This window comes from Anolis sagrei, chromosome 4, assembly GCF_037176765.1.
Source record: "Anolis sagrei isolate rAnoSag1 chromosome 4, rAnoSag1.mat, whole genome shotgun sequence".
In the NCBI taxonomy this organism is placed as follows: Eukaryota; Metazoa; Chordata; class Lepidosauria; order Squamata; family Dactyloidae; genus Anolis; species Anolis sagrei.
This window is the reverse complement of record NC_090024.1, coordinates 53645658-53661693: the sequence shown is the minus strand read 5'-3', so window position 1 is coordinate 53661693 and position 16036 is coordinate 53645658. Positions and strand designations below refer to the sequence as shown.

General features: G+C 42.2%; 1 protein-coding gene across 2 annotated transcripts in view; it reads right to left on the bottom strand.

Moving 5' to 3' along the window:
- LOC132774803 (ethanolaminephosphotransferase 1-like) overlaps window positions 1–10036 on the bottom strand; it is a 59501-nt gene extending 49465 nt beyond the window's left edge. For both annotated transcript variants that reach the window (XM_060775269.2, XM_060775270.2), the window contains exon 1: window positions 9491–10036. In XM_060775269.2, coding sequence (XP_060631252.1) covers window positions 9491–9547 — 57 coding nt within the window. In that variant the 5' untranslated portion in view covers window positions 9548–10036. The remainder of the gene's footprint in view (window positions 1–9490) is intronic.
- Window positions 10037–16036: the final 6000 nt, after the last annotated feature.

Sequence of the window (16036 nt, the reverse complement as noted above, 5' to 3'; positions counted from 1 at the left end):
ACTCCCAGGGATTTAAATACGACATGCTTTTGCTGGATTGGCAGTCTCGGTTCTATGGCTCCATGGTTCAGTTGCTCATTAATATGCATTACAGTGCTGCTCATTAATATGCATTACAGCGCACAGCAAAAAAGGCCAAATTGAGCTCTCTGACAGTTTGCATGGGTCGATCACTTCAAAAGTCCCTCTAATCAAGTCTATCAGTTAAGTAAACATCCATACAATTTAAATATAAGTAGACTGAGTAAGAGGTTTAGGATGCAGTCTTATATGTGGTAAATGTGTATATGCAGAATAAGCAGAAGCTTTACCACAGTATTTAAACCAAGGTATATCCTGCTGTATAATAAAATGTCACTCAAGCTTGTGAAACAAATAACAGTATCTTTACTTTAGTTCACAAGTTCAAACATGGTAACAATATATACATTGGTCTCTTCAAATACAAGCAGAGATCAGAAGAATAAAATAGCCTTTTTTAAATAGTCTTTGAAATAAGCCTCATGCCTTAAAATGACCAATCCTTAAGATAGTTGGCAGCCAGCAATATCTATTCACTGTCCAAAGTGAAAACAAAAGGCAGAATGACAGTTAGAACCATTGATCTCAACAGCTAGCCAGAGGCGGCAGCCAATCAGGCCCCTGGCACACTCAGCCAATCGGCTGCTGACACATCTCTCTCCAATTAACCCACATATCATGGCTTCCTTTTCCAAATCCTAACCCCCCTCCTTGGGTTCACTAGAAAGCAATACATCATCATTTTGGCAATATATTCATAAATACATAAATCATTCAACATTGCCAAATGTCTTTGGCCTCCCAGGGGGGGTTGTAAATATGTCAGCCAAATTGGAGTTTGAGTTGCACTACACCAAATCTATTTCACCATTTCTTACTGCATCCTTAACACAAGCATATTTGATATCCACATGCTTGCTCCTTTGTTTAACCCTGTCTTTAGTCCCGGGTGGTGGCAATATAAATTGTCTCCTTTAAATCAGCATTTAAGTATGCAGTGCTGGTGTCAAAATTGTAAGTTAATAAATTCAAACAAGCTGCAATGCTTAAAATTAACCTAACTGAACTAGAACTGACCTTAGGAGAATACACTTCAGTATAATCAATGTCCTTTACCTTTGTGAACCCTCTTGCCACTAGTCTCACCTTATACCTTACCTTACCATCAGCATCTACCCTGTGCTTAAAGATCCACCTGGTATCAATGGGATTGCATCCTACAAGTAACTTGGCTGGTGTATCCACATTGAGACTTTTCGTGCTCTCCAGCCTATCTTTAATAGCCACTAACCACAATTCTTTTTCCCTTTGAGGTATACTTTCTAATTCCTCATAAGATTGTGGTTCACAGCTCACCAAACAGATTCTATACTGGATTGTTGTAGGTTTTTCGAGCTGTATGGCCATGTTCTAGAAGCATTCTCTTCTGACGTTTCACCTGCATCTGTGGCAAGCATCCTCAGAGGTTGTCAGGTTTGCTGGAAACTAGGAAAATTGGGTTTATATATCTGTAGAAAGTCCAGGGTGGGAGAAAGATCTTCAGCTTCCAGAAGTCCCAGCCAGTAACCCAGCTGTTAGGAAATGTGGAAACTGAATTCCAAAACATCTGAAGGAGGAGAATTTGAGAAACACTACATTAGAGTAAATACTGCCCTACATTAAGCTCCCCATTGCTGACACTTGCCTGCCTGTCTCCTTAAACAGAAGCGGAAATATATCCCCTTTCTGCTGAACTCCCAGGATACTATTGTAGGAGTTTTTATGTGTATGTGTAAGGTAGTGCGGGAAAATGTACAAGCAGCAGGAGAAAGACGCAATCTTAATTCAAAGTGAGGATCTTTCTGCTTTGTAGCATGAGTAACTAGATGGGTTGAGGAAGTGCCTTTGTGCAAATGTTTGTTCGTACGTTTGTTCATATACTTGTCTGTATGTGTATGAATCTGGGTACACACGTATACACAGAATATACAAGGACATTTTGCGCCACCAATCATAATGAAGAGCAGTTGCTATTGCCTGAATGGATAGCTAGGGTGTAAACTTAAGACTGTCTCTTCCCACTGACCCCATAAAAATGCGGGGCAAGCAGTCATGGAAAGCAGTATGGAGCTGCCTTACTTTTACCATTACAAATCATAGAGTTGGAAGAGATCTTGTGGGTCATCCAGTGCAATGCCCTGCCAAGAAGCAGGAAAATCGCATTCAAAGCACCCCTGACAGATGACCATCCAGCCTTTGTTTAACAGAAAGCTCAAAACACTTTAGTTATCCTAAATAGCAGACTTGAGATATCTTAAAAGGTGGCCATTTGTGTTATGACAAACTAGAAGAGGAAGACCTCCATTTTCAAACTGTCACATAGGATTCTTCAGTTGTCTTATTCATTAAGGAAGGAAGCAAGAATTTCCATGGTCAGCTTTGCTCCTCTCATGCTTTCTTTGTGCTGGAACACTAAAGAGGGAGTGGAGTGCATGCCACTAGGACTTCAGGAGAGGCACAATATTGCTAAGTAACTGAATATTCATTCATTTATTTTTTTCCCTATTCCCGCCTCAATTATCTATTGTATTAAAAGCACCAGATCATGTCTAATTATGGAAGCAAAGCAGGGTCAGCACTGGTTAGTCCTTGAATGGGTCACCCCCAAGGAATACTAAATGATGTAGGCAACATTTCAAGAGAAGGAACTTGCAAAACAACTTCTAAACCATTCCTTACCTTTAAAAACCCATGCAATTTTTGGAGTTGCTGCAGGTCAACAGGTAACTTGAAGGCACATGCACACAGAAACTTAAATGAAAGTTTCAAGGAGGAGTTTCATCCCAATCAGGCCCAATGCAAACCAAGTCTAGAAAAGCCCATCAGTCTTTTTAGGTAAATCTATATCTGCAGTCTATGCGATTGGCAGGGAGTATAAAAAGGGCAGCCAGTCCTCTGTATCTATAGATTCTGCATTCATGGATTCAACCATCCACGGATTGAGAGTGTGTGTGTGTGTATAAAATCTAAAATGTAAACCTTGATTTTTTTAATTTGATATAAAAGTCACAATTGTATGATATCATGATAATATTATGCATCAATGCATTTTAGTATCCAGGGGAGGAGGGGGTTGTTAGAGCCAAACCTCAGTGGACACTAAGGCCCACCTTATATGATACTTCATTAGCTTCTCTAATACACAGAGAATATACCCACCATCAAATGCCTAGTTTAAAAGCTAAAGCAAAAAATGTTTAAACTCCCGTAAATGTTTTGAGACCAACAGGAACCATATCTCAAGGATACAATACATTGTAACAGTATGAACCTGGGAAAATAGGGGATCCTTTTACGCAGATGTATAAAATCCCATATCTGCTTTGAACTGGGTTATATGGCAGTGTGAACTCAGATAACCCAGCTCAAAGCAAATATTGTGGATTATCTGCCTTGATATTCTGGGTTATATGGCTGTTTGGAAGAGCCCAGGGAGGTATAGCTGGGTATTGAGTGAGATCTGATTTCTACATTTTCAAGGATCAAGAGCTTAACACAGCCCCAAACTTCATAATTCGTCAAAAGACAGCAGCAATAACTATTAGACAATCAGACTTTCCTGTTCTCAACATTGCAAAGTTGTGAATCTTGAATGGTGGGTGCCACGGGGAGCAAAAGCATTGCTAGAGACATCCTAACAGCACTAGCAAAGTTATTTGGGACATCATTTATTGGGGAAGGTAGCGACAGTGTGTCTCCATGGGAGGCAGTTGTTACTCAATTTCTTCTTGATGCAGGTATATACATGGAAAGGTTAAGAAAAGATTGGTGAAAATGACTCTAGCCAGAGGAAAATATTACCTATGAGTGGATAATGACACCAGTTTTCAAGCTGCATACAGACGAGAAGTATGCTAACAGCATTTACGTTCTATCCAGTTACTAAGTGCAGAAGAATGACTTCACTTCCATCTACTTATGCTTCACCTCCATCTACTTACGCTCATCTTGTGCATTTATTTGTAAATAAATTCAAACTTACAAAACATGGAACTGACACTGCTCTGTAACCCAGAAAGTTCTCACTACCTGGAGAAGTGGAGTGAGCACAGTAGTATATGAACTTTTGAAGTGATCAAAGCAAAAGATCTTTTCAATACTAGCTGTCCCCTGCCATGTGTTGCTGTGGCGCAGTCTGTGTATATGTGTTTTATGTGTGTGGGTATGTTTGTTTGCATATATATGTGTGGTTCTGCACATGGGTTGTAATGTATTTTTTGGGGGGTGTTGCCTTTTTAAGTCTCTTCTACTGTGTTTTTCAGTGTTTTTATGAATGATGGTCACTCGTTGGCCTGATAGGTGTATTGTGTCCAAATTTGGTGTCAATTCATCCAGTGGTTTTTGAGTTATGTTAATCCCAAAAATGAACATTACATTTTTATTTATATAGATAATGTAAAACTTGAAGACAATTAAAAAATGAAGAGGACATTGTCCCCATTCTCCTTCTGACAAATATCTAATTTGCTTCAACATTAGTGAAGTAGTTTTTTACTCTATGACTCCCTGAAACATGCCAATAGCAATGCCTATGAGCTTGTACAAGCTGCCTTCTCGTTGTGCACCCTTCATTCTTCCTCATAAAAACTTGTAATAAAAATATTTTAAAACCAGACATTTATGCCTTGAGAACGAAACTGAAAGAACCTGAGAATCTCGCCTAACCCCTTTTCAAATACAGGCACACACCCATTCATTTATTTTCTATACAATATTCTGCCAACTGAACTCCTGCTGGCAGTTTTCATACTTATCACCAAGCTCAAAATTGCTTATGCCCAAAAAATACTCACTTGCATTTTAAGGTACAGAAATTAAAATGCCAGTTACATGTCAACTAAATAGATTGTGATGCCTACTGTTTCACTTTTAAAAATCACTTTATTCCAGGGGATTCACTTCCAAGGTAACATACATAAAGTTTCAGCCTCAGGTTGTAAATTGCTGCATCTTTTAGGTCAAGGACAGACCATCTCGGGACACATGGATGTTTGGGCTGAATATCCAGAAGCCCCATTCAGGAGGCCAATTGGCAGGGATCCTGGGATGGAAGTTCAAAACACCCTAAGAACAGAAGTTCAAAGCAACACCATGTACAGATACATACAACCAGCCCTCCACATTCACTGGGGCTGAGGGCACAGGACCCCTGTGAAAGTGAAAAACTGCTAATAAAGAAACCTCCTTTTTTTCTATCTGACATAAAAACTCTCTAGGAATTTCTAAGCCTTCCACCAGAACTTCTTGGCTAACTTTTGGAAACTGAACACAGAATCGTACTGTAGGACCTAGAGATTTCTAGAGAGAACCATGAATAACCAAATCCACAAAGTCAAAGCTGCAAATGTGGAATGATGGCTGTAATTTTATTTTAACTTTTGTACTGAAAGGTTTTTGACTGTAGTGTGCTTGGTTGTTGTACATTTTTTGGGCTATATGGCCATGTTCAAGAAGCATTCTCTCCTGATGTTTACCTGTATCTATGGCAGGGATCCTCAGAGGTTGTGAGGTCTGTTGGAAACTAGGAAAATGGGGTTGATATATCTGTGGAATGTCCAGGGTGGGTGAAAGAACTCTTGTCTGTTGAAGCTAGGTGTAAATGTTTCAATTGGCCACCTTGATTAGCATTTGATGGCCTGGCAGTGCTTAGTGTGGCTTGTTAATGCCTGGGGGACTCTTTTGTTGAGAAGTGATTAGCTGTCCCTGATTGTTTCCTGTCTGGAGTTCCCCTGTGTTTGAGTGTTGTTTTACTGTTATAATTTTAGAGTTTTTAAAATTCTGGTAGCCAGATTTTGTTCATTTTCATGGTTTCCTCCTTTCTGTTGAAATGGTCCAGATGCTTGTGAATTTCAATGCTTTCTCTGTGTAGTCTGACATGGTGGTTGTTAGAGTGGTCCAGCATATCTGTGTTCTCAAATAATATGCTGTGTCCAGGTTGGTTCATCAGGTGCTCTGCTATGGCTGACTTCTCTGGTTGAAGTAGCCTGCAGTGCCTTTCATGTTCCTTGTAGTGTGCTTTTTTAAAATGTGTGTATGCAGCCTTGGGTACCATACTGGGAGAATGGTGATGTATTTATTTATTTATTTATTTACTATTCTTATATACCGCTGTATCTCAAGCCCAAGGGCGACTCACAGCGGTGATGTATAAATAAATAAAATCTATAGAGTCAAATGGTCCCACAAACAAGAACAGAAAACCATACAGAAAAACAATAAAGATGCATAGTTGTGATTTACTGATAGAAAGACATAGGGCAGAGGTTGTTTATAAAAAAAAGGGAACCTATTCAAACCCCAAGTTTGTTGTCTAGATTTTAACAGACACTTTACAAAAGCCAGGCTTTCTTGCAGACATTCACATTACTACTCTATCTATGGCTCTCGAATACTTGCAAAAATAGAAACAAAGTACACCAGTCATTTCCCTTAAAGACCACAGTTGTCCAAGGAACCAAGCAAAAGTGGTGATGGGAACTGGAGGGTCTTGTGTTGGGGAACAGGAGGGAGCTTTACTTTGTTCTTGGTCCATAATGGGACCTAATTCTTTATTGGGTGCATCTACATCATAGAATTAACAGCACTTTAACTGCCATGGCCATATGCTTTGGAATCAAGGGAGCCATAGTTTAAAGAGACACCAGCACTCTTTGGCAGAAAAGGCGGAAGACCTTGTAAAACTACAGTCCCTGGGATTCTATAACACTGAGCTATGGCAGTTAAAGTGACGTCAAACTGCATGGATTGTGTATCCTTCAATTGATGGACGTGAGTGATGGTGGTGGTAAGAAGTCAATCCAGTTGCCCTAAGCATAGAGTATGCCTGGACTAGAATTAATGTAGCTTGGCCAAGGCCTAATACTGTGGAATTGAGGGAGTTCTGGTTTAGATAGGCACTAGCACTCTTTAGTAGAGAAGACGGAAGTTTTTGTCAAAAAACAGCCCCCAGGACTGTACAGCACTGAGCAAGGGCAGTCATAGTGTAGATGTATCCTTAGCTAGTATTTGAATGGGAAATGCTGATGAATCCCAGAATCTGTAAGCTAGATTTCAGAGCAAACAAACTGGAAAAAGTGGAGTCAAAGTAATTGAATTCTACAGGTGTATTGAACTTTCACAATTCCTAACACCTGGTAAGCTAGCTGGGATTTCTGGAAGTTGAAGTCCAAAACACCTGGAAGACATGAAATTTGCTCGACTGGTGTAGAAGATGCACCCCTTGGCTTGAGGGATGCAAGTGGTGATGGTGGGAAACCAGACCAGTAACCCTAATTGCAGCCAGGAGCTTGTAAAGCGCTTTTCAAAAACACACATATCCAAAACACAAGCAGGCAGCATTTAGTTTTCCAAAGGTTGCACCTACACCAGTGGTTCTCAACCTTCCTAATGCCACGACCCCTTAATACAATTCCTCATGTTGTGGTGACCCCCAACCATAACATTATTTTCAGTGTTACTTCGTAACTATAATTTTGCTACTGTTATGAATTGTAATGTAAATATCTGATATGCAGAATGTATTTTCATTCACTGGACCAAGTTTGGCACAAATACCCGATACGCCCAAATTTGAATACTAGTGGGGTTGGGGGGGGGGGGATTGATTCTGTTATTTGGGATTTGTAGTTGTTGGGGTGTATAATTCACCTACAATTAAAGAGCATTCTGAACTCCACCAACAATGGAATCGAACCAAACTTGGCACACACAGAACTCCCATGACCAACAGAAAATACTGGAAGGGTTTGGTGGGTTTTGACCTTGAGTTTTAGAGTTGTAGTTTACCTACATCCAAAGAGCGCTGTGGACTCAAACAATGATGGGTATAGACCAAACTTGGCACGAATATCCAATATGCCCAAATGTGAACACTGGTGGAGTTTGGGGGAAATAGACCTTGCCATTTGGGAGTTGTTACTGGGATTTATAGTTCACCTACAATCAAAGAGCATTCTGAACCCCACCAACTATAGAATTGGAACAAACTTCCCACACAGAACCCCCATGACCAACAAAAAATACTGTATTTTCTGATGGTCTTTGGCGATCCCTCTGATACACTTTCGTGACCCCCACCAGGGGTCCGGTCCCCCAGGTTGAGAAACACTGACCTACACTGTAGAATGCATGCAGTTTGACCCGGAATGGCTCAATGCTATGGAATCCTGGGAGTTGAGTTACACAAGGCCTTCAACCTTCTCAAGCCAAAGAGTGCTGGGGCACCACCAAATAATGGGTGCATCTACACCAGGCATGGCAAACTTCAACTAGGAATTGTGGGAGCTGAAGTCCAAAATATACATAAATATTTTAATATTTGTGTATATTTATAGTTTGTTTTATCCTGGCATTGAATATTTACCATATATATGAGTTCCCTTCAGAGTAAGAAGGCCGGGATATTAATGCTTTAAATAAATATAAATAAACAAATAAAGCATGCCGGATCTACGTGGTAGAAATCAATCATGCAGCTTGGACACTGCTTGAACTATGTATTGTTGAAGGCTTTCGTGGCTGGAATCACTGGGCTCCCTTCCACACAGCTGGGATTTATAGTTCACCTACAATGTGGTGAACTATAAATAATGTGGGATTTTATACACAGCTGTATAAAATCCCACATTATCTGCTTTGAACCGGATTATATGGCAATGTGGACTCAGATAATCCAGTTCAAAGCAAATATTGTGGGATGTTCTGCCTTGATATTCTGGGATATATGGCTGTGTGGAAGGGTCCTGAGTTGTTGTAGGTTTTTCAGGCTATATGGCCATGTTCTAGAAGCATTCTCTCCTGACGTTTCGCCTGCATCTATGGCAGAGCTCACAACCTCTGAGGATGCTTGCCATACATGCAGGTGAAACGTCAGGAGAGAATACTTCTAGAACATGGCCATATAGCCCTAAAAGCCTAGGCCAGGCGTGGGCAAACTTGGGCCCTCCAGGTGTTTTGGACTTCAACTCCCACAATTCCTAACAGCCGGTAGGCTGTTAGGAATTGTGGGAATTGAAGTCCAAAACATCTGGAGGGCCCAAGTTTGCCCACGCCTGGCCTAGAACAACCCACTGCTTAGCCTGCCCTGACTCAAGGCTCCAGCCTCCTGGGCGCTGTCTCTTGACAAGGTCTCTCGCCCAAGAGTGTGGGCGCCTCGGCGAACTAAAACTCCCAATGGTTCCATAGCCTTAAGGTATGACAGTTCGAGCAGCGTCAAAAGTGCAGGAATGCGAGTTTTCGGATGCGCCCTCCAACTCCAGGGGTCCAGTTGCAGAGAGAGAGAGCCAGGGTGCCAAAGTGCCTCCATGCTACAAGGGAGATGCATCCAAAGGCAGGGAGGGGCGAAGCTGGCAACACGTGTCTTTGCCTATTCCACCCCCCACCCCCCCCCCCACTTTCTCTCTCTTCCCCCCGCTTGGAAACAACCCCTTACCTTGTAATGTCGGAATCCGGCCAACTGCTGGGCCGTCACATACTGCCTCTGCCACATGGTGGGGCAGGCGCGCGTGGGACCCGAGTGGGGCGCTTCCTAGGGCTCGGCTGTTTTCTCTCTGGCGGCGAGAGCGACGGGAGGGAAGGAGGGAGGGAGGGCGGCTGCGTGGTGCCAGTCTCGCAGGAGGCTTGTCCCTGCCTGCCTGCCTCCCTTGGGCACCGCCACTAAACCCCGCGGCTGCCTCTCCTCCCTCAAAGGCTCCGATTCAGCGGCCAGGCGAAACCAGGACACTAGCTCTTTGTTGCCACCCAGGCATCCATTGCTCCGCGCGCGAGGGACTCCCTCTCTCTCTCTCTCTCTCTCTCTCTCTCCCTTTTTCTTTCTTTCTCTCTTCCTTTCCACGCCCATCACGTGGAACTCGGGCCTGCCTTTCCACCTTGTTATTTTTCTGAATGCTGCAGGGTGCCATCACCACGGTGTAGCTACAATAGCACAGGCAGGAGCAAACTTTGTAACTTGGGGGCCGCATACTAGCACTCCCTGCTCCGAGGACTGGCTGCCCGGTGAGGGAAGGGAAGGGAAGAGAGAAGGACGAGAAAGAGGGAAGGAAGGGTGGAAGAAGAAAGAGGGAAGGGGAGAGGGAAGGAAGGAAAGACAACATGGAAAGAAGGATGAAAGGGTGGAAGGGAAGGATAAGGGAAAGAGAAGGAAAGACAAAAAGGAAGGAAGGAGAAGGAAGGAAGGAGGAATAGGTAGAAGGGAAGGATGGAAGGAGAAAGAGAGGGGAGAAAGAGGGATGGAAGGAAAGACAACATGGAAGGAAGGGGGAAAGGGTGGAAGGGAAGGATGAAGGAAGGGATGGATAAAGGAAAGAGAGAAAGAAAGACAAAAGGGAAGGAAGGAAGGAGAAGGAAGGAAGGAGGAATAGGTAGAAGGGAAGGATGGAAGGAGAAAGAGAGGGGGGAAAGAGGGATGGAAGGAAAGACAACATGGAAGGAAGGGGGGAAGGGTGGAAGGGAAGGATGAAGGAAGGGATGGATAAAGGAAAGAGAGAAAGAAAGACAAAAGGGAAGGAAGGAAGGAGAAAGAGGGAAAGAAGAAAGAATGAAAGGATAGAAGGGAAGGATGGAAAGAAAAAGGAGGAGAGAGGGAAGGAGGAAGGAAAGAGGGAATGCAGGAAAGACAACATGGAAGGATTAAAGGGTGGAAGGGAAGGAGAAAGGAAAGAGAAGGAAGGAGAAAGAGGGAAGGAAGGATGAAAGGGTAGAAGGGAAGGATGGAAGAAGAAAGAGAGAGAGGGAAGGAGGGAGGAAAGAGGGAAGGGAGGAAAAACAAAATAGAAGGAAAGATAAAAGGGTGGATGAGAAAGATGAAGGAAGGGAATTATAAAAGAAAGAGAAGTAAATACAAAAAGAAAGGATAAAGGAAAGAAAGAAGGAAAGACAAAAGGGAAGGAAGGAGAAGGAGGGGAGGATAGAAGGAGAAAAAAGGAGAGAGGGAAGGAGGGAGGAAAGAGGGAACAAAGGAAAAACTTAAAGCCAACCTTAAAAACTGTGGCATAGACATCGAGAACTAGGAAAGCCCTGGCCCTTGAGCCCTCTAACTGGAGGTCAGCTGTGACCAGCAGTGCTGCAGAATTAGAAGAGGCATGAATGGAGGGTGAAAGGGAGAAACGTGCCAAGAGGAAGGTGCATCAAGCCAATCCTGACCGGTACCACCTTCCACCTGGAAACCAATGTCCTCACTGCAGAAGAACATGCAGATCAACAATAGGTCTCCACAGCCACCTATGGACTCACCACCAAGACACTGGACTTGGAGGACCATCACACTTCAGCTACAAGGGATCGCCTAAGTACTACACCAGGAATTCCCAAACTCTAGAACTCCAGATGTTTTGGACTTCATCTCCCCCAAAGCTTTGGCTTATGTTATGATCAGGGATTCTGGGAGCTGAAGTCAAAAATACCTGGAAGATTAGAGTTTGGGAGAAAAACCCAAACTCAGCATGCACCAGTTTTGTTTCATAGCTCTAGGATTGCTCCAGTGAGGTGCATCCTCATTGTGGAATAAATGCAGTTTGACAATGCTTTGACATGCCATGGCTCAGACTCTGGAAACATGGGAGTTATGCATTGATGAGATATTTTCCCTTCTCCGTGTTCATCTGTGGAATGAATACAGTTTGACACCGCTTGAACTGCCATGTTTCAAGGCCCTGGAATCTTGGGAGGTGTCTTTTGGTGAGGCACCAGCACTCTTGGGCAGAGAAGGCAAGAGTATTATAGTAATTTTATATTATAGTAATTATAGTAATTTTAGCTGCTTTGAGTCTTGATCAAGAGAGAAAAGCAGGGTGCAAATAAATATTACAACAGCAATCGTAGTAGTAATTTTACTGCTGTTATGTTTAATTCTGTGAATGTTTGCATATTAGTATATTTTAAATTGTGTGGTCACATTTTTAATGTAAGCTTCTTTAATCCTCCTTCGGGAGAGATAAAGCAGGGCATAAATAAACATAATAATAACCATAGTAATAATCATATTTCTTTTGTGTCAGGAGCAACTTGAGAATCTGCAAGTCGCTTCTGTTGTGAGAGAATTGGCCATCTGCAAGGATGTTGCCAAGGGGACACTTGGATATTTTACCATCCTGTGGGAGGCTTCTCTCATGTCACCACATGAGAAACTGGAGCTGACAGGTGGGAGCTCACCCCTCTCCCTGGATTTGAACCGCCAACCTTTCAGTCAGCAGTTCTGCCGGCACATGGGTTTAACCCATTGCACCTCCAGAGGCTCCAGTAATAATAATAATAGTTAACGTAGTGTCAAACTATTATAAATAGCAATAATAATAATAATAATAATAGTTTGACACCACATTAACTGTCATGGCTCCGTACTATAGAATTCTGGGAATTGTAATTTTGTGAGATATTACTATTTACCCTTCTCTTTGTGTAGTGCATCTACACTGTCGAATTTATGCAATTTTGGCTCCGCTTAAGCTTCTATGGCTGGATGCTATGAAACCCTGGGAGTTGTAGTTTTACAAGGACTTCAACTTTCACTGTCAGAGTGCTGATGCCTCACCAAATTATATCTCCCAGGTTTCTATGGCTTGAGACATGGTGGTTAAAGTGATATCAAACTACATTGCAATGAGATGCACCCCGAGTCGGAGAGCTTGGGTGACTCAATAAACCATAATTCCTGGGATTTATAGAATGCAGCAATAGCAGTCAAAGTGTTGCACGATTATAATTCTGCAGTGTGGATGGTCTAAAGTTACACTATGCTCTTGCAATAGGTAGGTGGGTCTGGGTGTGTCTTGCTGGCTCCATGTCTTGCACAGTTAGGGACTTTGACCCCAGGTCTCTTCAGTTCAAATCCAAATCTAATCATTACCACACACTGGCTCTCTTACCTGTTGTAAATATGTGGTATCTCTGTAAATGTGTACTTGAGGCCATGGAAGCTTATGCTGAAATAGTAGTGATTTGGACCCTGCAGCAAAACAACAAAAATTGCAAAATACATTCTGCGATTATACCCTTATTAGGCCAGCCAAAAAGATAAAAATATTTTACCCATACTTTCAGAGATTGGAGGTGAATCTAGATTGTCCGATAAATGCTATGGAGGAGCTCCCGGTAGCACAGTGGGTTAAACCTTTGTGCCAGCAGGACTGATGACCAACAAGTTGATGGTCCGAATCCGGGGAGAGCGCAGATGAGTTCCCTCTCTCAGCTCCAGCTCCTCATGCGGGGACATGAGAGAAGCCTCTCACAAGGATGATATAACATCAAAAACATCCAGGCCTCCCCTGGGCAATGTCCTTGCAGATGGCCAATTCTCTCACACCAAGTCGCTCCTGATACGAAAAAAAAATGCTATGGAATCTTGGGACTGAAAGGTTTTATAGCTTTCTCATTCCAGAATCTCCCAAGATTCCCAAGTATTTAGCCACGGCAGCTAAAGTGATGTCGAACTGTATTAATTCTATACTGTAGGTGCACCCCTGGATTCTTGAAGGACTCAAGGTTTACAAAGTAGCTTGCAGCCTTACACAAGACAGAGATAGTTCTTCAAAGGTGCTGCTAATGGAGCACAATTGTGTTCCTAATTAATATGTCAACATTGTTACCTGACTTTTACTTTCTTTACCCGTATTTGCTGCATGACCAAGAAGAGTTTGGAGACTTTCCTAAATCAGCTCTCCTTCATGACCACCTTAGGTAAACATTTCAAACAAGACTCAATCCCATGACTCTGACACAATCACATTTCTTCCATCTGATTTTCCATCTGATTTGACAGCTTGTGTTACATATTTTGTACCTTTTGGTTGGCCTCATAAAGGTATCGTGGCAATACTTAAGTGTGCTTTTGCTGAAATATATTGAAGTTGCAAAGGATACTTTCCTTTATTGTCATAGGGGCCTTCTACACAGCTCTATATCCCAGAATATCAAGGCAGAAAATTCCCACAATATCTGCTTTGAACTGGGTTATCTGAGTCCACACTCAGATAATGTGGGATTTTCTGCCTTGATATTCTGGGATATAGGACTGTGTGGAAGGGCCCATAATGAAACAGACACACATCTCTATCTCTCTCAATATCGTTTGACTTTTGTTTCCACAAGGGATGCATTCGAAGACATGCACAAACACCCATGAATTACTGAAACTATTAATAATAGCAAACCCTATATTTTGACTATAGTTCTGCCAGAAGCATGTTTGTGTAGGGTCCAAGGACCAGTTACAGCCCTCCAAGGTCATTGCTCAGGGTCAACCTAAGTCTGAAACTTGAAAGCACACAACAACAACAACAACAACAACAATCCTATCTCATCAAGCAAAAGAAGTCCCACACTATCCATTGAAATACTAATAAGTTTGTATTTGTTTAAATTGTTCTACATTTTAATTATTGCATTGTTTTAAGTGGGTTTTTTCCACTACAAATAAGATATGTGCAGTGTGCGTAGGAATTCATTCATGGGGTTTTTTTTCACATTATAATTGAACACTCCAACAGTTTGGGAGACTGTGACCTGGCCATCTGTTTAAAAAGTTTGTGGACCTCTGGTGTAGATAATGAAAAACTATGGCTTGCTCTTAAAGAAAAGGATGTGCCCCAACATGGCATTGTCTTGATGTGTAACCTATACTGAAGTCATGAGGCTATTATCAGGCCAGAATATGAAGAAACAGAGGGCGCTTCCACACAACCATATAACCCAGAATATCAAGGCAGAAATCCCACAATATCAGCTTTGGACTGAGGCCCCTTTCACACAGCTGAATAAAATTCCACATTTTTGGCTTTCAACTGGAATATATGGCAGTGTGGACTAAGATAAACCAATTCAAAGCAGATATTGTGGGGGTTTTCAACAGCTCCTTAGGACCTTTCCTGCAGACACGTAAACAAGGGAAAATGAAATTAATTATATAGTATTTAGGCTTATTTTTTGAATTGGAGAGAGGCTAAAGAAGAGCAGTTAATGTTCTTAGAAGTTCAGGAAAGAAGTAAGTTTGGAAGTAATACCATTTTTGGTATTTGATTGGCTTTTGCAAAAATTGTAGGCATTACAGTTGTCACTATGATGTTACTTCACACCAGTAAGGAAGTTACCTAGAGATACTTAAAAATAAAAGATTGCAAGAATATTCCTCAAGCTACATTAGTAGGGCGTAAACACAGCAATAATCCTCACCCATTCAGTATACAAGGCTTGTAGTTGCATCATAGTGTGATTCATCACTCTTGTCCTAATCTCTGTAAATGTGAGGCACGCCTGATTTCTGAGGGATCATGAAATGAGTGATCTATGGTTGGCCAAACTGAAGCCTTGGCCAGCCTGGATTTTTTTGGCATTTTAAATAAGAGATATGAAGTATTAACTTGTGGACAGATTCAGTAGGAGGACTCTGAAACATATGAAAGATCATTGATCAAACCAGATCTCATTGTCTTCCAGTTGTAGCTTCTGCCTATTGTTTATGTGTGTTCAGGGCTGGATATTTCTTTGAATTTTTTTTAAAGCTCAGTAGGGAAAGAAAGCACAATCCAGGTAGTTAACTCAATGCCACCAGGAGCCGTTCCTTACAGCCATATAACCTAGAATGTCAAGGCAGAAAATCCCACAATATCTGCTTTGAACTGGGTTATCTGAGTCCACACTGCCATATATTCCAGTTCAAAGCAAAATATGTGGGATTTTCAGCTGTTTGGAAGGGGCCTCAGGGCCCTTCACCTAGCCATATAACCCAGAATATCATAGATTCATAGAATCATAGAACCATAGAGTTGGAAGAGACCTCATGGGCCATCCAGTCCAACCCCCTGCCAAGAAGCAGGAATATTGCATTCAAATCACCCCTGACAGCTGGCCATCTAGCCTCTGCTTAAAAACTTCCAAAGAAGGAGCCTCCACCACACTCCGGGGCAGAGAGTTCCACTGCTGAACGGCTCTCACAGTCAGAAAGTTCTTCCTCATGTTTAGATGGAATCTCCTTTCTTGTAGTTTG